We start from the raw sequence: 24,167 nt of genomic DNA, 5'->3' as shown, positions 1-24,167 counted from the left end.
ATACATACACCTGAGCACATGTGTATGCAAACAGGAGACACACACTCAAAAACAAATCTTAAAAAAAAGACTAGATCTAAATGTTATCCTCTCACTCTCCTCCTCTCTAAGGGGAAAAAAACCCCCCCCCCAAAAAAAAAAACAAAACCACCAAAACTAAACAAGTAGGAATGTGACAAATTCCTGTTAATCTATGATAGGAGTAATTTATTTACCAACTCAGTGCTTTGTGCCACAGTGGTCAGCAATTTTACAGTTCTCTTCTAGGATGAACTGTAGAAAAAATTGCAGGCCATAGAAAACTGAAGGCAAAGTAATGCTTAATACACGAATGATGTGAACAGAGAGTAGTTACATAAAGAAGGTGGGATGTCACAGATACCTAAAATGCAATATATCATCACAGGAAATACTGTTATAGTTCCACTGAGACTGCTAAAAATCAGTAAGGCCAAATGTGGCAAGAATGAGGAATGAAAAGATTTTCATACATTGTTGTTTAGGCTGTTTTTAGGATAACTATGGAAAGAGCCTGGTACTCGGACCCATCACTCAGGAACTCCACTCTCAAGCATTTAATCCTAATAACCAACGTGTGCTCCCACAAAATGTTCATAATCCTAACATCTCCAAAGTGGCGATACGTCAGACATACATACAAGAGGAAATCTACAGAATCAAAGTATATTTACTATTCAAGAACTTAAAAATGAACAACTGATAAATACAACATGAATGAATCTCAAAACCAGGCTAAAATACTTTAACCCAAACTGTACATAGGTGAATGCAGTGTTATAAGATTTTAAAACAGACAAACTAGTCTATGGTACAAAAAAATCAGATGAAATCAGCCTAGGTGTTTGCAAGAGATGAATGGATAAAGAAAATATGGGTTTCAGAAAAATGGGTGCAACCAGAAATCATCACATTAAGCAAAACAAACTGTACTCGGAATGACAAACATTATACTTTAGCTGGTGTGTGGGATCTAGACCTAAGGAAGAAGAGGCCAGGTACCAGTAGCAGGAGAAGAAAGTGGGGCAATGAGAGGAGAATGGGACCAAAGTGCATAATATATGTGAATGAAAACGTTTGAATACAGACTACTGCTGTGTATGATGGATTCATGCTAACAGCTTTTCTAATTAGTGCAATGGTTGCCTCTAGAAGGGTGGAGTAGAGATTACCTGGGTTCCCACGTGGAAAACTTCCTGGAATGGTGATAATAGTGATCTTGTGAAAGATTAAGTATGTACATTTGTCAAATTCAGCCAATTTACTTAGAATATATAATTCTTACTTAGAATTCACTGTATAAGAAGTTTACTTCAGGCCGGGTGGTGGTGGCGCACGCCTTTAATCCCAGCACTCGGGAGGCAGAGGCAGGCGGACCTCTGTGAATTTGAGGCCAGCCTGGTCTCCAAAGTAAATTCCAGGAAAAGGTACAAAGCTACACAGAGAAACCTTGTCTCGGAAAAACCAAAAAGAAAAGAAGTTTACTTCAAAAGAAAAAAGAGCCTTGAGCAAATTCTAAGTTCTAATTAATAATATGAACTGATACCTCAATTTACCTTGAAATACAAGGCATTGGATGTAAAGTACACAAAGATTTCTTTCTTTCTTGTTCTTTTTTTTTTTTTTTTTTTTTTGGTTTTATTTTGTTTTCTTTTTGGAGACAGGTTTCTCCATGTAGTTTGGGTGCCTGTCCTGGATCTTGCTCTGTAGATCAGGCTGGCCTCGAACTCACAGAGATCCGCACAGCTCTGCCTCCTGAATGCTGGGATTAAAGGCGTGCACCACTGCCGACTGGCTACATGAAGATTTCTTAAACTCAAAGATAAAAAGACAAGACATGATTAAAACAAACAATTGACAGATGGTGGCAGCGCAAGTCTTTGATTCTCCAATTTGGGAGGCAGAGGCAGACATCTCTGTGGGTTCCAGGCCAGCCTGATCTACAGATCCAGTTCCAGGACAGCCAGGACTAACAGAGAAATCTTATCTTGAAAAAAAAAAATTGACTAAGATAAACAAATAGCCATTTGTTACAAGAAAACATTTGTAAAAGTGCTCAGTGTCAAGGATCCTTGGGGAGAAACAGGTGAAAATGAAAAAGACTTGGAAAAAGTGGAGAGTAGATATAAGTATCTTGAGAGAAGTTCTGGAAGCTTTTTATAAATCTAAAACATACTTTTATCATATGACCCAGCACATTCTCTTGGTATTTTTAACCAAGAGTACTAAAAATATATATTTACAAAAAAAAATCAAGCCAGCTTTATTCACAATAGCCCAAATAGGAAACAGCCCAAGTATCTATCAGTCAATAGGATAAACGCGTTACTTGACTCAGACAGTGGACTGTTACTAAACAATGAACAGGAATAAACTAGTAAATACAACACCATAGCATTAGGTGTAATGCAGCATAGATAACACAAATGATACACATATTAATGTGGTAAGAAGCAAAACATTTTGATTCCTACAACTTTAAAATGCTTAAAAAATAGGTTAGTGAAGAAGAAAGGTGTGGTGTGCATTGCACAAGTTTTCCATACATTTGAAATTTTTCATAATGAAGTGTTAGGAAATACAATAGCAGATCAACTTCAGCTTTAGTCAGTGTGGGGTCAAGTCCACTTCACACACAGGCTGGAGAGCTGCATAAATGCTCTGTTTGTGCTTTGGTTTCGTGCTGAGAGAGCTGTTGTGCAGGCTTGGAATATTTATATTATCACATTTTAAAAATGTGTGGCATTTCAAAATAAAAAAAATACTGAGGCCAGGCCAGGAGCTTTACGAAAAGCAGCATTTTTAATGCATCATTCCCATGGTGTTTTCTATATTAGGCCCAAAATGTACAAATTCCCTTTACTAATTAGTTGTAGTAAAATGGTTTATTTGTAACTATACCTTTAAATTGTCAGGATAGTCATTCTTCAGAAGAATGAGATTTGGGGTAATTATTTTGAAATTATAACTTACCATGCCACCCCATGCAATTATGTATTTTTAGACTGAACTCACAATTCATGATAACCAATGTTTTGTCGGATTCAAACATTTATTAAGCAAAATAAAGACAAGTTAGGCTTAGTGAAAAGACTGGAACAACAGTAAGGCAGTAGAAAACTATTTTCACAAGGATTAAGTTGTAACACATTTTAATTATCTATCCAATGGCAAAAATACTCAAATTTTGGGCAAATCATGTGTATTTTTATCTTGGTTCTTGGAACCTGACAGTTGTATTATATATGAATGTTGGGGAATATTATTTCAAGGAGTGTTACTTTTGTTTATGTTGTATTTGTTTAATTCTGTGAAGCTATGTTACTTTGCCTGTGAAAAACACCTGATGTTCTAGTAAAGAGCTGAACGGCCAATGGCAAAGCAGAAGAAAGGATAGGTGGGGCTAGCAGGCCGAGAGAATACATAGAAGGAGAAAACTGGGAGGAGAAAGCTAGGAGACAGGGAAGGAGGTGGATTCCAGGGGCCAGCCACCCAGCTATACAGCAAGCCACAAAGTAAGAGTAAGATTTACAGAAGTAAGAGAACAGGAAAAGCCCAGGCAGAGGCAAAAGGTAGACGGGATAATTTAAGAAAAACTGGTTAGAAAACAAGCCAAGCTAAGGTCGGGCATTCATAAGTAAGAATATGTCTCCGTGTGTGGTGGTATTGTGTTCTCCAAAATATTGTGCACCCTAATAAACTTATCTGGGGTCAGAGAACAGAACAGCCACTAGATACAAAGGTAGAAAATGGTGGCACACACACCTTTAAACCTATCCTTCTGGAGGCATGGATCTCTGTGAGTTCAAGGCCACACTGGAAATAACCAGGCATGGTGACTCACACCTTTAATCCCAGGAAGTGGTGGCAGAAAGCAGAAAGGTATATATAGGGCGTGAGGACCAGGAACTAGAGCAGGTTAAGCTTTTAGGCTTCTGAGCAACAGTTCAGCTGAGATTCATTCTGGATGAGGACTGAGAGGCTTCCAGTCTGAGGAAACAGGATCAGCTGAGGAATTAGCAAGACCTTCTAAGATTCATGTTACACCCGTGTGTATTTATTTGGGAGCTGCATGGCAGGTCCCCAAAAAGAGCAAAAACAAAACAACATATGAATAACCTAAAGTCATATGATCTTTATTTTTAATTTTTATTTATTTATTTTTGTTTTTTTGAGACAGGGTCTCACTATATAGCTCTGGCTGTTCTGGACTATGTAGACCAGGGTGGCCTCAAATTCACAGAGATCTGCCTGCCTCTGCCTCCTAAATCCTGGGATTAAAGGCATGTGCCACCATGCCAGGCCTAGAGTCATATGATCTTATTGCTGAAACAGGTGTTTTTTTTTTTGTTTTGTTTTGGTCCTTATTTTGAGCCCAAGCTGGCCTGGAAATTGTGATCCTCGGCCTCCTGGGTACAGAAATAAGAGCAAACATTCCCGTCTTGAAATAGTTTTAAGTTTCTTCTAATAAGCACTTATTTGAAAGTTGGGTCCATGATGTAAGAAAACTATTAGTGAACAGTAAGCAAACCCCCTGGATTTAACAGCCCTATTTATTTACTGTGACAAATGCCATTCTGTGCACTTTGGAGAACAACCTGCAGATATGTTAGATATTTCATAATATATATAAATTTAAATAGAACTCACTTTTAAAATATGAAATTAAATTTGATCAAATATTCAGGTGTATATTAAAACACTGGACACAAGGGCTGGAGAGATGGCTAAGCTGTTAAGAGTACTGGCTGCTCTGCTTCCAAGCCCCAACATGGAAGCTCACTACCATTAGTAATTCCAGTCTGAGGGAATCCATTGCATTCTTCAGGCCTCCATGGGCATCAGGCACACACACAGGACACAGACATCCATACAGGCAAAACACCCATACACATAAAATAAAAATAATAAAAACATTTTAAAAACTGAATACAGATAAAACAGAACAGACTAGATTTCATGAGCCCACACTGGCAAGTCTTTATTTATATACATCTGTTCACAGAATTCTTTCATTAACTTATACACACACAACCACACACTATACAGGACAAGGATTTATGAACACCATGCTTACTGGGAATGCTGAGCTAAGAACAAAGAATTCTGGCCTTAAAACAGATCAAACCATCTGAACCTCTCCTAAACTGCAGTTCTAAGACACCATTTAAAGTACTTTCTCCTCTTAAGACTAAATGCCTGAGGGGAACCTTTAAATTATGCCCAGTTGATGGCTGCACACCTACAGTATTACTTCATCCCAAAGGGCATTTTAATAAAATGGCCAACAAAGCAGAAAATCCTTGTAGGCAGTTCCAACATATGATTGTTTTGAAAATATTCGAGGCCAGCCTGGTCTACTGAGTGAGATCCAGGAAAGGCGCAAAGCTACACATTGAAACTCTGTCTTGGAAAAACAAAACAAAAAAAAAAAAAAAAAAAAAAAATCTATGGTAGGCTTTTCATTTTTTGTTTTTTGAGACAGGTCTTACTGTGTAGTTCCAGGTAGTCTAAAACTCACTAAATAGGCCAGGCTGGCCTGGACTCACAGAGATCCATCTGCTGCTGCCTCCCAAGTGCTAGAATTAAAGACCTGCACAACCACACCTGGCCTTATTGTAGATGTTCTTACTGAAACATTACAACCATTAGCCAGTGACCAAATAAATTAAAATTTTTCACTTTTGATTAAGGTAAATTTATTAAACACCCTGAGCATAAATTATAAATTGGCTGGTTTATCCTCAGTTGTAAACTGTGCTGTATTTTATAATCTGTACAACCATAATATACAATATTCATCCTCCTGTAGAGATGAGGTGAGGAGAAAATATGGAATATACTTCAGTTTTAGAAGGCACTGTTTCAGAAATGTAAGTAACACATTTTGATGATAGTCTCCCCTCTTGCCCCTTTTTGCTCCTCTCACTCCCACTGAACTCTTTCTTTCCAGTGAGTCCCCCCTTCTCGTTTCATGTATTTTTAAAATGACCCACTGAAGTTAATTAGTGTTGCTTGCATGAGCATGGCATGGGTTATTTAGTAGGAGCACAGGCAACCTACCAGTGGCTACACCACTGAAGAAAAGTGACACCTCACCCACTTCTCCAGCAGCTATTAGCTACCAATAACTCCTCAGTTAGGCATGTGGCCTACTAAGTCCCTCCTTCTATCATATATTTAAAATAGCAGAATTGAAGAACTTATAAAGAAGTATAAAACTTCCCCCAAATTGTAACTTCTTACATCATAGAGAAGAATATGTTGCATATGTTAGAACATAGATCTGTGTGTGTGTGTGTGTGTAAGCCAGAAAAGGAAATCAAGTGTCTTCTTCTATGTCTGTCTTATTCTCTTGAAACAAGGTCTCTCACTAAACTTGAAGTTCATTGTTTCTGGAGAAGCAGGCTAGCCAGTGAGCCCCAGATCTACCTGCTGCCATCTCCCAATGCTGGGGCTACAGACACATGTAGCCATGCTGGGCCTTTATGTGGGTGCTGGGATTTGAACCCTGATCCTCATGCTTATACAGCAAGCACTCTCATCCACTAAGTAATCTTCCCAGCCCTAGAGCAGTGATTCTTAAGCAAAAACACAGTTGCATGAAAGACAAGCCTATTCCCTACTTCTATCCAGAAACAATGGTAGAGAAACACCACTCAACTTTCCCATTGAGTATGGCATTATTTGGAGGGGCAGGCACACATCTGAAAGATGATTAACCACTGTTTTAGAATAGTGTTTTGAAAATTATTTCTGGTGAAGGCTATCTTTTTTCTATTCACTGAGACAGGGTCTCCAATAGCCCAGGCCGGCCTCAAGCTCACTATGTAGTGGATGGAGACGGGCCTTAAAGCCCTGATCTTCCTGCCTCCACCTTCCCAGGAATGTGTCACCATGCCAAGCAGAATTTGTTACATTTCCAATTCATTACAAGAAATAACAAAGTGAATTAATAAAAAAATGAAGATACACCAAATACAATTGCCAAGTTTTTTTAAATTATGAAATTCAACAGCTGTAAGATTGCTCTATCAAGCTACTGTGCAAGCTTCTAAAATTTCAATTTCTTACCTTACTTCCTCAGACAGGCAATGAACAGCTCATGACCCAGCAATGTCTGCATACTATACTCTGAATGGCTACTTTACAGAATGCTGTAAACATCTTACAGAAGATAATGAACAGTTCACTACTTAAATTTAGAGTTACTGCTTTTGCTGGAGCCTGCTAAGTATACTCCCATTCTCCAGTAAAAGACGAATCTACACTTTCCCTATTTATCATATTCAGCAAACCCTTTTTTATCTATTTGCTACTGAGAGACTGAATAATAGTTTAAAATATCAAAATGATGGGCTGGAGAGATGGGTCAGCGGTTAAGAGCACTTTGCAACTTCGCAAGAGTTGGTCTTGCACAGGAATTCAATTCCAGCATCCAAATGGTGGCTCACAACTATCTGTGACTCCAGTCCCAGGGGATCTGTTGCCCTCTTCTGACCTCTGAAGGCTCCAGGTACACACATAGTGCACATACATACATGTATTCTTTTTTTTTTTTTTTTTTGGTTTTTCGAGACAGGGTTTCTCTGTGTAGCTTTGCGCCTTTCCTGGGACTCACTTGGTAGTCCAGGCTGGCCTCGAACTCACAGAGATCCGCCTGGCTCTGCCTCCCGAGTGCTGGGATTAAAGGCGAGCGCCACCACCGCCCGGCGTATTCTAAACACCCATACACAAAATTAAGTAAGTAAATCTAAAATTTTTTAAGCTAAATGATAAAAAATTCCAGGTTTTATCTCACTTAGCATATATGTAGAGAAAGGGTGAGTGAATTACCTTGTGAAGACTAGGTATCATCTTGGCAAGTACTTACTAGTTAAACTATGAAAACAGATTTTTATGAAATGTTAGTAGTGGTTAACATTTAATAAATTTTAGCACCGGAAGTCTAAAAGATAATAGATAGAAGACATTACTTCATGGTGGATTCTACCATGTCTGTCTCAGACAAAGAACCATGCATTTATTCTGTATTACCGGAATGCCACCACATACCAGAAATAGGAAAGAAACAGTGCAAGACACTGTCCCCTGCCCCGCAGGAGCTTGAAGTCTTGTTAGCTAAATAACTATATAATGCACAAGAAAAGAAAGACCCAGGAAAGTGTAACACTCGCCCAAAGCTGTGCGAGTTCACTGGACGCAGTGGCTAGCTAACTGCAGAGCAGCTTCAGTCCTTTTGGGCAGCAGTGTCCAAACATTCAACGAAGTAGGACTGAATGGCTCTGGGAATTCCAGGCTCAGCTCGTAAAAGTCATCTCTTTAATCCTTGTTGTAACTTTCTGTACAGGGCTGTTGTCCCCTTGATCTAATGTCATTATAGCCCAGGTATAAGTGGATCCAAGACTCACCAACCAAAGAGGTAGCACTGGAAGCTAAGCATACAGAAAGCTCAGTTTCTCACTGCAGGTTTGATACTTTATCTATGCCACTTCGTTTTTCTAATATTATATAGTTGGTAGGTTAAAAATGTGTTTCTACTGATTATGAAGTCTATAGAACGAAAACATGACACTAAACAACATATTGTCAAAACTGTAAACATAGTCTTTAAACATAAGAACAATAAAAACACAATCCCAATAAGATGTCCTTGTTAACTAAATAATCCATCAACCAACCACTGTTGTTCGGTGGTGTCAGCTGTTGACCCCAGGGCCTTCCACATGCTATGTTAGTAGTCTATCACTGAGCGGCTTCCCGAGTTCAGGACCATCCTTGTTAATTTACTTCCTACTTCAAAGAACAAATGCTTTTATGAATCACTGCTTTCTTAACTGTCCCCAACCCCAAAAAGTCCACTTACAAAGAGATTTACTGAGCCAGGCATAGTGGTAATGAATGCCTGTAATCCAGGAACTCTGGGGGTTGAAGGAGGAGGCTCCCACACTCAAGGCCAACCTGGGCTAAATAGCAAGACTGCCTCAAAAAACAAAACAAAACAAAAAAATAAATAATAATAAAAAGTTAAGAAAAAATTCACTAAGGCTTGGAATGAAATATAAACATGCATGAACTTTACTGATGAACCAATGTAAAGTGTCCATTAGCTCTGCAGTACTACATGGCGCTGAACATGAGCACATCATTTGTGTATGTAATAATGAAATATACATTTCTAGGCCAAATTACCTTCAAGAAACGTGGACTCTAGCAATCCAAAGAACATGTAACTGTATTGCCTTCCACTTGTAGTTTTCTCTTGAATGTCAGGCAAAATAATGTCCTAGAGAATAAAAACTGTATTTCTTTAATACCTCTATTATATCACTATATAACTACTGTTTAATGAACATTCTGGCAGGGCCAGCCTATGTAAAAATGAAAACACTAGTGCTGGAATCACACAGATCTCCTAGAAGATCACTGCTTCTTATTGATCTGCACGACCTTGCTCAGGCTACTTATCTGATGCCTCAGTTTTTCTCCTAGACAAGAAAAAGTTAATCTTAGCACAGGAAAAAACAAAAACAAAAAAACCGTGGTGAAAAAATATCAAAACTTCTTTTTTACAGGAAAGAATTAACCTTATCTAATACAGAAGAACATTAATCCTAGCTCCTATTTGCGTTTAGTGTATTCAGTGGAATACAGCATACTGCTAAGCTAGAAAAAAAAAGTCAGTCTTTTACATGCATCTTAGGATGTTAACTGGCCACTTGTGAAAATAAGTATTATTTATATGTTTAAATAAGATAATAAATACAAATAATCTCAAAGCAAAATAAATTTTATCTGGATTCAGTTTCTCGTAACTCCTTAAGGTAAAAACACACATGTGTATGCACAAGTTTTTACTTACTGGTGTTTTTCTTTAACTAGCAATATGAAAAATGAATAGTTTTTCATCAGTGAAAGCAAACCTAACTAGTAAGATGTAAGAAATTCAAATGCCTTTAGCCAAAATCTTAAATCCACCAAATGATTATAAGAGCAACAGATAAATGCCATCAATTGGCTTTAGCTATGGACTTCTCAAGGTCACAAGAAACATAACAAGGATTATCAAATGCAGCAATAAAAACACAAACCAAAAGCTGCCACTGATTGTTTAGGTGAAGAAAATAGAGGCTGGATTGGAGATCTTTAATAGAAAAGACTAAAATAAGGAGTAAAAAGTAAACCTAAGGAAGAACTCAGTGAGGTGGTAAGGAAGGTTAAAGGCATGCGTCTCCAAGTCTTGACTACCCGGGTTCAATCCCCAGGACCTACATGGTACAAGAAGAGAATCACCTCCCCAAGGTTGTCCTCAACCTCCACACATGCCCCAAGGTGCACACTTGTATACCCCACCCACAAAAATAAAACAAATACTAAAAGAAAAACTAAATTAAATGTAAACAAAACAAATATCTGCCACTGCCCAATAATTTAATATAGCTTTTTTCTTCTAGTTTTGTGTTTTGAAGGATTTATTTTTGACTGTTTGTATTTATGTGTGGATGGGAGTGTGTGTGCATGTGAATACCAGTGCCTCTGGAGGCATAAGTCATCAGACCCTCTGAAGCCAGAGCTACAGGTTCTTCTCAGATGCCTGACCTGAGGGCTGAGGCTCAACTCGGGTCTTCTGCAAGAACTGTGTGTGCTTTTAACTGCTGAGCTGGCACTCCAACCCTAAAACCTGCAAAACTGAATTTAATCTTCTCAGTTACTCTATGAAAAATTTCAACATTTTAGATTTTGCATAGTTCTCAGATTTAATTTACTATTGCATATTTGGGGTGTGTGTGTGTGTGTGTGTGTGTGTGTGTGTGTGTGTGTGTGTGTGCAGGCAAATTTGTATGCATATGATGGTGGAAATCAGAGGATAACTTTTTAGGAATTGATTTTCTCCTTCCATCATGTAGATCATGGTACTAAATTCAGGTTATCAGTTTTGGTGGCAGGCATTTTTACACACGGAACCACCTTGCCAGCCATGAGATTAATTTATTCTGACTTGATTATGAAATCTTGTTAAGTAAGTTTCACTACTGACTTAACAAGAGCTTAAAAGTTGGAATCACAAATCCCAGCACTCGGGAGGCAGAGCCAGGCGGATCTCTGTGAGTTCGAGGCCAGCCCGGTCTCCAAAGCGAGTTCCAGGAAAGGCGCAAAGCTACACAGAGAAACCCTGTCTCGAAAAACCAAAAAAAAAAAAAAAAAAAAAAAAAAAAAGTTGGAATCACAGCTGGACACTGGTGATACACTCCTTTAGTTCCAGCACTCAGGAGGCAGAGACAGGCGGATATCTGTGAGTTCAAGGTCTACAGAGCAAGTTCCAGGACAGCCAGGACGGTTACACAGAGAAACTCTGTCTTGAAAAACAAAACAAAACAAACTAAAAATCAGAACGACAGCTCAGAGGGTAAAGGGCCTGCTGGCGAACGGGGAACTGAATGTGATTCCCAGCACCCATGTAACAAGCTGAGGGTGATAGAGTATGCCTGCCATCCCAGAACTGGGGAAGCAGAGGCAAGCTGATCCTGAGGCACACTGGCTAGACAGCCTAGCCTAACTAGTGAGCCCTAAATCCCAGTGAGAGGTCCTACCTATCTCAAAAGCAAGATGGATGGCTCCAGAGAAATGATACCCAAAATTGGCTTCTGGTCTCCACTTATACAAGTGCTTATGTACACACACACACACACACACACACACACACACACACACACACACAGCACTTCAAAAATAAAATATGTACTTGGGTAGTAGAGATAGGATGTTAATGGATTTGAGACCAACTGAAAATTTAAATGCATGGCTGCAGATATGCTCAGTAACAGAGCATGGTATATATGCCACGTAGCTTGCAGGATACCAGGCCCTGGGTTTAGGCCCTAATTACACACAGGTTCACATGTGTGGGCATACACATACACACAGACACTCATGGGGCAGCAGTAATAAAATGTTTTGAAAACAAGAAATGTTAAAATATGACAAGTGTATACTTTAGAAGTAAGCAAAATACTTCTTATTAACCAACCATTGAACCATTCAGGCAAAGTGTTACATGTATGTGCCTGCATATGTTATATATTATGTGGGTTTGTGTTTATGCCTTCATATGTAATTAAAGATTACAATACACTAAAGCACTAATTAGAGAGTATTAATAGAAATACTTTGTTTTTCTATTCATCTATAAAATTTATTAAAACACTATTTTGTTTAACATTTAATAAAAATGGATTTTGGAATTCCAGCAATGAGCACTTCAAATTTTTATATCTACTGTAAAGAGATATGTACTGCCAAAACCTAAAATGCACATAATTTGATTTATTCTCAGTTAACAAGCCTATTAGTTGTAGAATGTGCCTAAGGGCATCGGGCCAAAAGAGGCAAGGGTAGTGAGGACTGAATGCCAGCTTGCTCTTCCCAGTGAAGCCATAGGCTTACTGCCATAATGGTTCAGGACGTAAAGGTGGTGGTACCTTGTTAGAATCTGTGCCAAGTCCTTGGTAGTCCAGAAATGTTTACTGGTCACGAGGAGCGAAAGAGAAAACAGCCATGATCCAAAAGCATACAGGGTATTATTGTCCTGACAGGTCATTGTAGGCTGTCTTAAGTAACAGCTTTGGAATGTCCTGATAGGTCATAACAGGTTGCCTTAAATAGCACTCCCCTTATACTAATAGCTTTAAAACAGAAAGCATGATTTTTGTAAGGCTCCAGACCTCCAGGAAGATCTTCCATCCCCTGTGCTTTTCCATTAGTAAAGGTTGACATCAGGATATTCTGTATGAGAAACCAATCTATTTTCAGTAAAAGGAAAAAAGTTGTGAGAGTCTGAAGAAAATAAACAGGCCACCAAAAGGAAAAGCATGTGGGCTTTTAGTGGGGACATGGAAGAGAACACTACAGCTGGGAGATCAGAAGTCGACACAATCACTGTACCAATCGATGGTACTTAATCCATAGCTACCATATTCTAGGACTGCCTCTAGTATAGAAAACACTCCCTACTAAACCAGCTCTTAAAATTTCAAACCTTAGCCAGGTGGTGGGGCCAAACACCTTTAATCCTAGCATGTGGGAGGCAGAGGCAGGCAGATCTCTGTGAGTACAAGGCTAGCCTGGGCTACAGAGTGGGGCCAAAGCTACATAGAGAAACCCTGTCTCAAAAAAACAAAAAAAAAAAATTTTTTTTCAAACCTTTTTAGGGACAATGGGAGAAAGTGGTCCTGGGTCAGGCCGAAGGCCTGTGAGTGCTAAGCAAACTCTCTACCACTAAGCTGGATTTCCTCACCTTGCTTTTTCTGACAAGGGCCTATGTTGCCTAGGCTGATCTCGAACTTGTGATCTTCCTGCCTCTGCCTCCTGAGTGCACAACTCAACCTTTTATAGTTTTCATTTATAGGATAAAAGCTGAGAAAATGGCTCTTCAGGTACTTTTTACAACAATAAACTGTAAACATTTTCCAAGCTTTTCTTTTCTTCGTGTGTGTGTGTGTGTGTGTGTGTGTGTGTGTGTGTGTGTGTGTGTGTATGTGTGTGTGTGTCAGGGTGGAGAGTGGGAATTAAGGGAGCCAGAGGGAGAAAGCTAGAGCATATCATCTTACCTGTAAATACTCCAACATTTTAATATCGTGTATTTCAAATTCCCTCAGTTACTGTGACTTTCATTTGTTTTAGAGGCAGCGTCTCACTACATTGTCCAGGCTGGTGGCCTATTTGCAGACACAACTGATTCCTCTAGCTCACTGTCCTGAGTACTGGGATTACAGATGCATAGTATCATTCTCAGTCCCCGTTATCTCAAAAGTGTCTTTTTATAGTTGTTCTGGTCACTGTAGGAGTCAATCCAAACCTACACACTGCATTGATTGATGTGGCTCTTTTAAATCTATAAAAGCTTCCCTCTTTATCACTCTTCTTCTACCCTTTGCCATTTATGTTTTGAAGGATCTAGTTATTAAATAAAATTTCTCATATTCTGGATTTGGCTAATGGCTTTTGTGGCTCAGAGTAGTATTAGCATATTATCAAGTTTTTCTTTTCTTTTTTGGGGGCGGGTGTTTCGAGACAGGGTTTCTCTGTGTAGCTTTGGTGCCTGTCCTGGATCTCGCTCTGTAGACCAGGCTGGCCTTGAACTCAGAGATCCTCCTGGCTCTGCCTCCTGAATGCTGGGATTAAAGGCATGCACCACTGCCACCCAGCTATATTATCAAGTTTTAAAATAAGCTGTACCAAATTTAACTGCATCTTCAGTTGATTCATCAATTACCCACTTCCGTGAGCTGTCCTGAGAATTCTACTAGCTTTAGGGACGGACAAAGGTACCTAAGAAGGTATGCCATAAGCAAGGAGGCGGTAGAACACTACAAAGTTTAATGTTAATATTGGGTGTGAAGAGCAGGAGGAAAACAGTTGTAACCTAAAATCAAAATATTTTGGAAGGCCAGGGAGATGGATCGTTCACAAAGTGCTTGCCAAGCACGCAAGAGAACTGCAGCTCAGATTCCCCAGTACTCACACGAAAAGTTGGGTGCAACCTTGTGTGTCTATGATATCAACACTGTGGATCCTTGGGGCTTGCTGGCCAGCCCCTCAGTCTGGCTAAACAGGCAAGCTCCAGGTTCAGTGAGAGTCCCTGTTTTAAAAAGTAAAGTGTAGAGGACAACACTCAATGTTACCTTTGACCTCTACACATCCATGCCCACACTTGCACATACGTATATACATAAACCCATACAAATGTTTTGGATATGTGACACCAAAATGTCTTTTTTTAAAAAATCTATCAGAGAATGCTATCAAGCCAGCTAAAAGGGTACCAAATCAATATTTTAATAAGCTATCCATTTTACTTCCTTACATAATGTCACATAAGGAGCCAAAGTAAAACATGGAGGTAGTCAATAAGCATTAATAGTATATCTAAGAAGAGCATATACACAGTGAAATTCATTTGTTTTGGCTTTGGAGGAAACACTGAAGACGTTTATTTGAAAAGTATTTTTAAGTGCTTGGTGAAGCCAGGAATAGTGGTGCACCCTTTTAATACCAGCACTCAGGAGGCAGAGGCAAACTACTCTGTGAGTTCAAGGCCAGCTTTGTGTACATATCAAGTGCTAGGTCATCTAGGACTACATAATGAGACCTTGTTGAAAAACAAACAAACAAACAAACAAAAAGGTGCTTGGCATTTTAAAACTACAGTCCTATGAAAAGCAAAACACACTACTTCCCAAGTTTCCTACTCCGCTTTAGCCCTCACATTAGGGACTGGATGAGACCTATTCATACCATATCACAGAACTGGGAGAGCAACTGGGTGGTGATTCCAATCACTTACAATGTAGTGATTCCAAGTATAGATAAATATTCTGGACTGTCCTTTAACATTTAAGAAAAAGCTAGATGTGCCTTAACCACTTGGTGCACTTTGGTTCACCTTTCAAATGCCAGCTCAGACATGAAAGTGTTTTCCATGTATGTGGTATTAATCATTCTTCCTCTCTGAGCTGTGGTCAACACTGGCTTCATAACTGAACCAGCTGAAAGAGGTTTTTGTTTTTTAATATTAACATAAATAAACCAGAATCTATAGAAATGGAACTAGGACAGAAATGTTGAAAACAATTCTCTAGCTCAGTGGTTCTCAACCTTCCTAATGCCTCAACCCTTTAATACAGTTCCTTATGTTGTGGTGACCCCAACCATAAAATTATTTTCACTGATATTTCATAACTCCATAAATGTAAATATCTGTGTTTTCTGATGGTCTTAGCCAACCCCTGTAAAAGGACTGACAATCCCCCAGGGGTCATGACCCATAGGTTGAGAACCACCGCTCTAGATACTACACATCAGAAGAAGCTTCTCTGCTTCAATAGTGGCAACTCCTTCATCTCCTTTTATCACTTTATTTTTTTAGCTTCTGTTGAATTTGTGTCTTTGGATATGTCTGGAAGTTCAGCTCACTATTGAGTACAAAATAGATCTGACATCACACATTATACACTAGGTGTAAAAACTGTCCTTGAGAACTTTACAGCCTGATTGGATTGTAGAAAAGAGTATGTAAACAACAAAGTAAAGTGATACATATACTGCAGTCATGGTCTAGAGTAGGGATATAGGGACAGAAGACCTGATTTCATTGACTAGAACACAGGACTGAAGCAGAAGAGGTATCAGAACTCCTTGAAGGGACTATAGTTTTGAACTGACATTTTAATAATTTAAATGTAGTGTGATGGATTAAAGACTAAAACTATAATTTGGAAGTAATTTGGTACAGGCTGGGGATATAGCTCAGTTGAGAGAGTACAAGAGAGGCCTTGAGTTTCATCCACAGCATCCCATAAAACTGGGTGTGGTTGACAAGGTCTTTAATCTCTGCACCTGGGAGGTGGAGGCTGGAGGATCAGGAGTTCAGGCTCATCCTGGACCACATAGACTGTTTAAGGCCAGGCTGAGCTACATGAGATCCTGTCACAAAAATAGATAAATATATAAGCAAAAAAATCAAATAAAAATTTGGCATAGGAGGAAATTACAATGTTTTATTCCATATTTTAACTTTAACATAGTGTGTATAATCCAGTGTAAGGTTTAGCAATCGGTGGAAAGCAGTTAGACCAGGAATTGACATATAATACTGTCATAAAAAAATGACTAAGGATTAGTGAATTCTAGAACTATAAACTTTACCAAGTATATCTTGTCTCAAGACATTTAAAAACAAACAAAATTGAGGAACTAAAACTGGCTTCCGGAACACTGAAGGTCAGGAGGAACAGTATTTCCTGAAGCCGGAAATGGCAAGTCACTCTTGCTTTCACAAGTCAGTGGCCAAGGCCATGTTTTCAAACTTGAGTAGAATGTTTAGGAGTCTTTAGGATGCTAAAGGGAATTTTTTTTTCAACTAGAAGATTACACTCATCAGAAGGCAGTTCTCCAACTTTTTTTCTTGAGTTTGAAAAAGATACCTTATCTCTCTTTGCATCCCCCTTTCCCTCCAAATCAAATGAAAACTTCTAACATAAGCCAGTCTTCGAAGTTCAAGGTCAACTCAGGGAAGCAGTCAATATGAGCAGAAGTGGCTCCTGGATGTCCTGACTACAAAACCCAATAAAATACACAAAACAGTTTGTTTAAAGCTCAGCAGTGAAGTGATGTGGGAATCGGGCATTAGCTGCCTCTTTGCAAGTTCCATTCAACAGAATAGCATCTCCTTGAGTGAATTTAGCTACTTTAAACACTCTATAAAAACATGAATTTAAAAAAAAATCATTTTATGGCACACAGCAGTCTCTGGAAGAAGCCACTAAGACATTAGCAGTAACTACTCCTTGCAACCTGCCTTAAAAACCGACTGTAAGTCAAAGCCTCAAAGCCATCTAGAGAAAGCACATACCCAGGCCCATTAAATTTTACAGTTTAGGATTCTCTGTGTTGTAAGCTATTTAATTCTTTGTTATTTGTCTTTAACCAAAAATAGTCACTTTAGTTATAACTAAAAACAAGGAAATCAAAATATGCCTTTCCTTGCCTTCTTGCCAGATACCTTCCCAAACGCCAAATGTCTACTGCAGTGACCTACTCTGGTCACTAGCATCACAGAAAAGGGGGCCGTAATTCCTGGTGATCATTATAAAATGGAGTAGGTAGTTATCCTGCGTGAACAACCCAGGGGTTGAAAGACCCCGTCCTCTGGGTTTCTACTTACCTTCGGTAACATCCTGGGGGTTAGAAGTCCGGTCACTGGAAGGATCTAGGGCAACAGTTGCCAGAGAAGTAGTGGCCCCAGACAGTTCACTCATAGGCTCACTACGACTTGTTTCTGGCACACTTTCTCGGGAGCTAAATCTTACTCGCGAACTAGATCGAGAGCTGAGGTCTGGGCTGGTGTCTGACAAACCTGGAATGTCATCAATCTTTGTTGGTGTCACCATGAACCGAACTGAAGACATCTTGGTGGTGACTTCTGGAGGATGCATTTCCCCCCTCTTTTTTACAAAGAAAAAGGAAACGCTCACAAAAACTCTTCCTCCTACACTAGCTACTTTTGATTGCAAAAATAGAAAACTTAAAAAAAAAAACCCTCAATTACCTTGATTTACATCCCACAAAGGCCCAATTAAGAATCCTTCTACTTAGAAATTCTAGCCAACTGTTTTATAAAGTGCACCAGCAGTTAACTGAAAAATAATTTTTGAAAAACAAAATGAGAACAAATCGATGCTAATCTTGCGTGACTTGGTTCCTTCAGAATCCTAGGCTATCTCCCCTGGTCCAGGGCTGAGGGCTTCGTGCCATGATCTCACAGCAGCTGGTGATGCCTCCCTCTGCTCAACCCCCAGGTCCTGATGAGGTAGTTAGTCCTTTCTCTGCTGAGTGTCCCACGGTTCTGAGGAAAGAGCATGCAGGCCCACCCTTATCAGACGAATATATAGCGTGGATCAGATTGCGAAAAGGTGTGCACTGGCCACCTGTTGTGTATCAGGTGAATACCCCACAGGTCTGGCTGGGAGGAGGTGTGTGCTGAGCCACCCGATGTTTTTGAGGTCGACAATCCACTTGGGTCTGGTGGGAGAGATGCACATGCATAACGGGAAAAATACCCCCACACTACAGGATGGAGAGAAAAAGAGGGCAGCGACGAGAGGATGCCGGGGCAGAGTGGATTCCTGCCTCCCGGAGATCTCGTCCTGGCAGAGGAACTGCAGGCGGCGGCTAGCGGATCAGGGCAGCTCCGACAGCAGCTCCGGGTCGTGGCAGGTCGTCGCGAGTCCCTGGAGCCCACGACCGCTCGCCGTGTTTGCGCCGCGTGTGACAGGACGCGTTTTTCCCCGGGCCCGGCGCGGGTGGCCTCTCGCCGGCTTTCCTTGGGTCTCAGCCGAGAAGACGGCCACGCAGGCTGGTCGCGGCTAAGAAGGAGGAGGTCGCAGGTGCGGGATCCCGCGCCAGCTGATGCGGGTGCGCGCGCAGCTGTTGTTTACTAGCCGCTAACTGTTTCGGAGCCGCGGCGCGCACGAGGCCCCCTCCCCGGCAGACGCCCGAGGCCGTTACGTGACCTCGCCGCCCCCTGCCCCGGGCGCGGCGGGCTCTGCCCGCGCCGCCGCAGCCCTCCCCTTCCCGCCCCGCTCGTTCCTCATTCGAGGTTAACCGTCCGGAGAAGTCTGGGGAGCAGCTGGAGGGCGGCGCCGTCCTGAGGGCACCAGCAGCCCCGCCCGGAGTCTGCAGAGCAGAGACAGCTCGCAGCGCGCCTGCGCCGGCCGGCGGCTCTCACGTGGAGCACGACGGGAATTGCAGTCCACCCCCGGGCCTGACCGTGTGTGGCGGGATGCCTTTTCTCTCTCCTGTCACCTGTGCTGCATGGATTCTGGATGCAGCTCAGAGGCAGTCAACGCTCATTTACCCCGGGACCGCAAGGGTCATCTTTACTCAGAATATCTCAGAAACCTTAACTTTCTGGCACCCAAACCTCCCGTTACCACATCTATTTACCTTAGATGGGACCCTCAGTGTAAAATTTCACGTCTTTTCTGAAAAACCTGTATCTTCATCTTCAGTTTAGACTACTTTCCTGCTTCTTGTTCCTGTCCCTTTGAAAATCGCAAGCCAGGCTTAAACTTCCATTAAAGAGAACTCTATAGACATGGAGAAGACATTGAGGTATCTGCTCCACTCCATGTCCACTGTTTGACCTACTTTACTGTCTGTCACTAGGTATGTTTAATGTTTAATGCATTGAGGTGTTTAATAAATTTCAGTTCAACAATCTTCCTGTAATGTTAATCAAAATGCAGAAAAACTAGCTGGAGCCTTGCCAGGGTCCTTGGTTCCTCTTAGGTGCAAATAGTTAAACCAGCATATTTAATAATGGATCAGGGTTTAGAGAGACCACTCAGCAGTTAAGAGCATTTACTGCTCTTGCATTAGACCCCCGGTTCGGTTCCCAGTTCTCACATGATGTGTCTCATAACTGCCTATAACTCAGAGATCCGACCTCTAAAGACAAGGCATGGAAGTGGTGTACTTACACACATATAAAAAAAAAGGTTTATATTAAAAAAAATTAAAGTCATGGATCAAAACTGTCTTAATTCTTGGGTCTGGAAATTCCCCTTGATCAAATGACAATTCCCAGTCTAGTTAAAGGCCTGGGGAAAAAATGAAATTCCCATTAAAATGAAAAACTGTATTAGCTCTGTGATAAGAATTTGGCATAATCCAAAGCCCTAGATTCTATCCTCATCAACGGAGTTGAAGGCAGAGTTAAAAAACTTTAATGGTTTTTTAAAAAGCACACTTATTTTGGGGGGGGCATGCACATATATATGAGTCCTTCTACATATGGGTCCCAGGGATTGAACCCAGATCTGCAGGAGTGGCAGTGATACACTTTTGTTGGCCAAAGGCTTTTTTGATCTTTGGAGACAAAGTGAGACTTGGGTTCAGGTAGCAGAGGCTGTCCTCATACTCTGTGTAGCAGAGAATGATTTCCAATTTCTGACTTGCCTTCTCCTCCCAAGTGCTGGAATTATCACCAAACCTGATCTCTTCTGTGTGGCTTTGTGAATGTTAGAAAAGCACTCTACCTAGTGTGTTACATACATCCTCAGCCCCCTGCTGGTTTTCTGATACAAGGATTAGCTACATAGCCCAAGCTGGTGTGGAACTCACAGGAATCCTCTTACCTCATTCTCTCTATGCTAGGATTACAGGCCTGAGCCACCATGCCCAACTTGGATTCTTAAATAGCCTATGGCTCTTGATTCAAACTTACAACTGTACTTAAGAAAGGGAAGGAAGGAAGGAAAGAAAGAGAAAAAACCTTCCAGGGTTGGTAGAGTGCTCGCCTAGCATACAATTCCTGGGTTCAATCCCTACCATAAACCAGGAGTGGTAATACACATTTGTTATCCCAGAACTCAAAATGTAGTGGTGGGGGCTGGAGACAGGGGTGCTCTTCCAGAGGACCCGAGTTCCATCCCCAGCAGCCACATAAAGGCTACCACTGTCTAACTCTAGTCCCAGGGGATCTGACACCCTCTTCTGGCCTGGATGGGTACTAGCACACACACACACACACACACTTTAAACAGCAAATTTAGATAACTTTTGGGTCTAGAGATGGCTCAGCAGTTTGGAGCACTCGATGCTATTGCTGAGGACCCAGGTTCGGGTTCTAGCACCTACATGGTGGCTCATCATCCATAACTGCAGTTCTAGGGGATCCAGCTCCCTCTTCTGTCCTCTGAAGGTACCAGGCATGTGGTGCACATACATACATGGAGGCAAACACCACAGTTGGAAGATCAAAAGTTGTAAGTCATCCTCAACTACAGAGCAATTTTGAGACTCACTCAGAATAAAAAAGACTGTCACAAGCCAATGAAATAAACAAATGCCAAACAAGACAGAAAATTCCAGTTCATTTTTGCAGTTTGCAGAGTTTTAAAGATATCTTTATCCTTAGTAGGATATAGTTCATTCTTTAAAATCTCTCACAAACAACACTAAAAACTGTGTTTATGAATGGACTAAGAAATAAAATACTTGAGAGGAAAAAAAAAACCAACAAAATATATATATGATTTTAGCAGACTTATAACTTACTTGAAAGTTATCTGTCTTCTGTTAAAAGATATGTCAAATGATTTATTTTTCTTTCAAAACCAACAGTCAAGAGTAATCCTGAATTTTCCTACCTATATGATTATACAGCAAGAATGCAAAACAAAGTCTCCATAAAGAAAGTTTAAAATGAGTGGCATTACGGCTGGAGAGACTGCTCAGCAGAGGACCCAGGTTCCGTTCTCAGCACCCAGGTGGTCACTGACAACCATCCCTAACTCCAGTTTTAGGGGACCCAATGCCCTCTCTGTCTCTGTGGACACCAGAAACAAATGTGGCACACATACATACATGCAAGCAAAACACACATATACATAAAATAAAAATAAATACTTCTTTAAAAAAAAATTTAGTGGCAGTAAGCATAAATACAATCAGATCCAATGTCACAATCCAGGATTGAGAAACCGATAGCCGGTTAACTTGTCAAGGAAAGGAAGAGACCAACTAGCATTTCTTGAATGCCTGAATACAATTATTTTACTTCATCATCATTCTAATATGAAATAATTTAATTAAAAATCACAGGCTGGGCAGAGGTGGTGCACACCTTTAATCCCAGCACTTGGGAGGCAGAGGAAGGAGGATCTCTGTGAGTTCGAGGTCAGACTGATCTGCAGTGAGTTCCAGGACAGCCAAGACTGCTTCACAGAGAAACCTTGTCTCAAAAAACAAAACAACAAAATCACTTAGGTTAGCCAAGCATGGTAGCACATCTTTGATCCCAGCACTAGGGAGGCAGAGACAGGCGGATGGAGGCCAGCCTGGTCTATAGGGCGAGTTCCAGGAAAGCCAAGCTACACAGAGAAATGCTGTCTTGAAAAAACAAAAATCAAAACAAACAAACAAAATCACTTAGGTTGCTGGGCGTGGTGGCACACACCTTTAATCCCAACACTTGGGAGACAGAAGCAGGCAGATCTCTCTGAGTTCAAGGCTATGAGTGGGCAGTGGTGATGCACACTTTTGCTCTCAGCACTTGGGAGGCAGAGGCAGGCAGAGGCCAGCCTGGTCTACAGTTAGTTCCAGGACAGCCAGAGCTACACAGAGAAACTGTCTCAAAAAAAAAAAAAAAAAAAAAAAAATCAGTTTCCATGGCAGTGGCTAAAGTCCTTAAACTTCTATTTCATACATACACACACACACACACACACACACCACTAGATTGGAAAACAATAATCCTTTCTTGAATCTCTCATATCTCTTCAAAATTCAGATCTGTGGGGCATTACATAGCTGCCGGCAGCCGGAGACTACCGATGTAGGGGTATTATATGTATGCTAACTAGAGAGGAAAAAGTGTGGGTGTATTTCCAGGTCAGTAAGTTTGGTCAATGACATTCCCACTTATGACAGCTGAACCAACACTGGATAATTAAGAAGCTTCGCCTTCGCACCCTTAAAAATGAGAAAAACAGAGGACTAAACAAGTTAAGTGCCTTTACTCCTTACAGAAAGAGGGGGAAACAGAACCAGTTTCCTAACTTCCAATTCAGTCTTTTATGCCTTTATTATTCTTCGAGGAATTCAGAATGTTATTTAAAGGGGCCACAATTTACTTCAGGGACCAGAGTTATCTTTGCAGTGAATGCTGACCTTTGTGGGGGTCTCTCAGCCTTTCTTCCCCAGTACCCTAACTATCATTCATGGCGCAGCGCTCCTGCTACAGTGAGGACTTACCGTTTTTCTCAAGTGGCCTTGTACTAACAACCGCACTACCATCCCCCCACCTTTTCCTTAAACCACACTCAAAAATGAACTTTCAAGTCATTGTCTCTTTAATAACCTGGCAGTAATTCAAACCATGACAAAAAAAAAGTTAAGATAGTCCCTTTTACGGGTGATGCCCATCACGACAGACGCAATCACGTAGTGAGAGAGGATTCCAAACAGCATGGGAAGGCTTCACTGCTCACGGATTGACACACTTGGTTACTGATATTCGGCCTGGGGTCGGGCAGCACAAGAAATTAACGAACCCTCAGAGAACTGGGCGCGGTTGCTGGGTCATAAGCACCTTGAAGCGTTTCTTGATGGTGATTCGGTGTCTTGAGTATTTGTCGTCAGGGGAGAACCGAGCAGGATGGGCAGAGCAAGTCTGTTGTCCCGTAGGGTCAAATTTCTGCTCAAGGAAAAAAGGAAATGATCTCAATATAGGAGTGGTGTGACAGCATGGCGACAACAAGAAAATGGGAAACCTGAAGCCAGGAGACGCGATGGTCAGAACAAGAAGCCGTGCACTACCCACCCCAGTCTACCACGTTTCGGCCCCCGACACGGCTCCAAGCACCAGGCTGCGCAGGACGGTGGCCGGTTCCAACAGCTCCTCCCACCTAAATTTCTCGTTCTTCCGATTTACAGCTGTTTCCTCCTCTTACCTTCAACGTATAGACGCGATCTCCCTGTTCGTTGAGGTAATACTGGAGAAACATGACTGCACCTCAGCGAGAAGATGCCGACCTCTCTACAGCCAGCCGCGTTTACCCTCAGTGCACCACCTCAATCGTGCTAGC

At 41.1% G+C, this 24,167-nt stretch overlaps 2 protein-coding genes across 3 annotated transcripts in view; both read right to left on the bottom strand.

Annotated features, from left to right (window-relative positions):
* Positions 1 to 18,020, bottom strand: part of Slc12a6 (solute carrier family 12 member 6) — a 90,563-nt gene extending 72,543 nt beyond the window's left edge. For both annotated transcript variants that reach the window (XM_052722553.1, XM_052722554.1), the window contains exon 1: positions 17,741 to 18,020. In XM_052722553.1, the coding sequence (XP_052578513.1) occupies positions 17,741 to 18,011 (271 nt within the window). In that variant the 5' untranslated portion in view covers positions 18,012 to 18,020. The remainder of the gene's footprint in view (positions 1 to 17,740) is intronic.
* Positions 18,021 to 23,409: 5,389 nt separating this feature from the next.
* Positions 23,410 to 24,167, bottom strand: Nop10 (NOP10 ribonucleoprotein). The gene is made up of 2 exons (XM_052723978.1): positions 24,033 to 24,167; positions 23,410 to 23,776 (listed from the first exon to the last, which is right to left on the bottom strand). The coding sequence occupies exons 1-2, from the start codon at positions 24,084 to 24,086 to the stop codon at positions 23,636 to 23,638; spliced, it is 195 nt and encodes a 64-aa protein (XP_052579938.1). The 5' UTR covers positions 24,087 to 24,167; the 3' UTR covers positions 23,410 to 23,635.

The sequence above is a fragment of the Peromyscus californicus genome, unplaced genomic scaffold (genome assembly GCF_007827085.1).
Source record: "Peromyscus californicus insignis strain IS unplaced genomic scaffold, ASM782708v3 Scaffold_7__1_contigs__length_154581171, whole genome shotgun sequence".
NCBI lineage: Eukaryota > Metazoa > Chordata > Mammalia > Rodentia > Cricetidae > Peromyscus > Peromyscus californicus.
Note: the sequence above shows the minus strand (reverse complement) of the source record. Positions and strands in the feature narration are given on the sequence as shown.

Coding starts and splice junctions, on each gene's coding strand:
- Nop10 (XM_052723978.1), bottom strand. CDS start 24,086: ATGTTTCTCCAGTATTACCTCAACGAACAGGGAGATCGCGTCTATACG. Junction 23,777..24,032: donor ATCGCGTCTATACGTTGAAG/GTAAGAGGAGGA, acceptor TTCCTTGAGCAG/AAATTTGACCCTACGGGACA.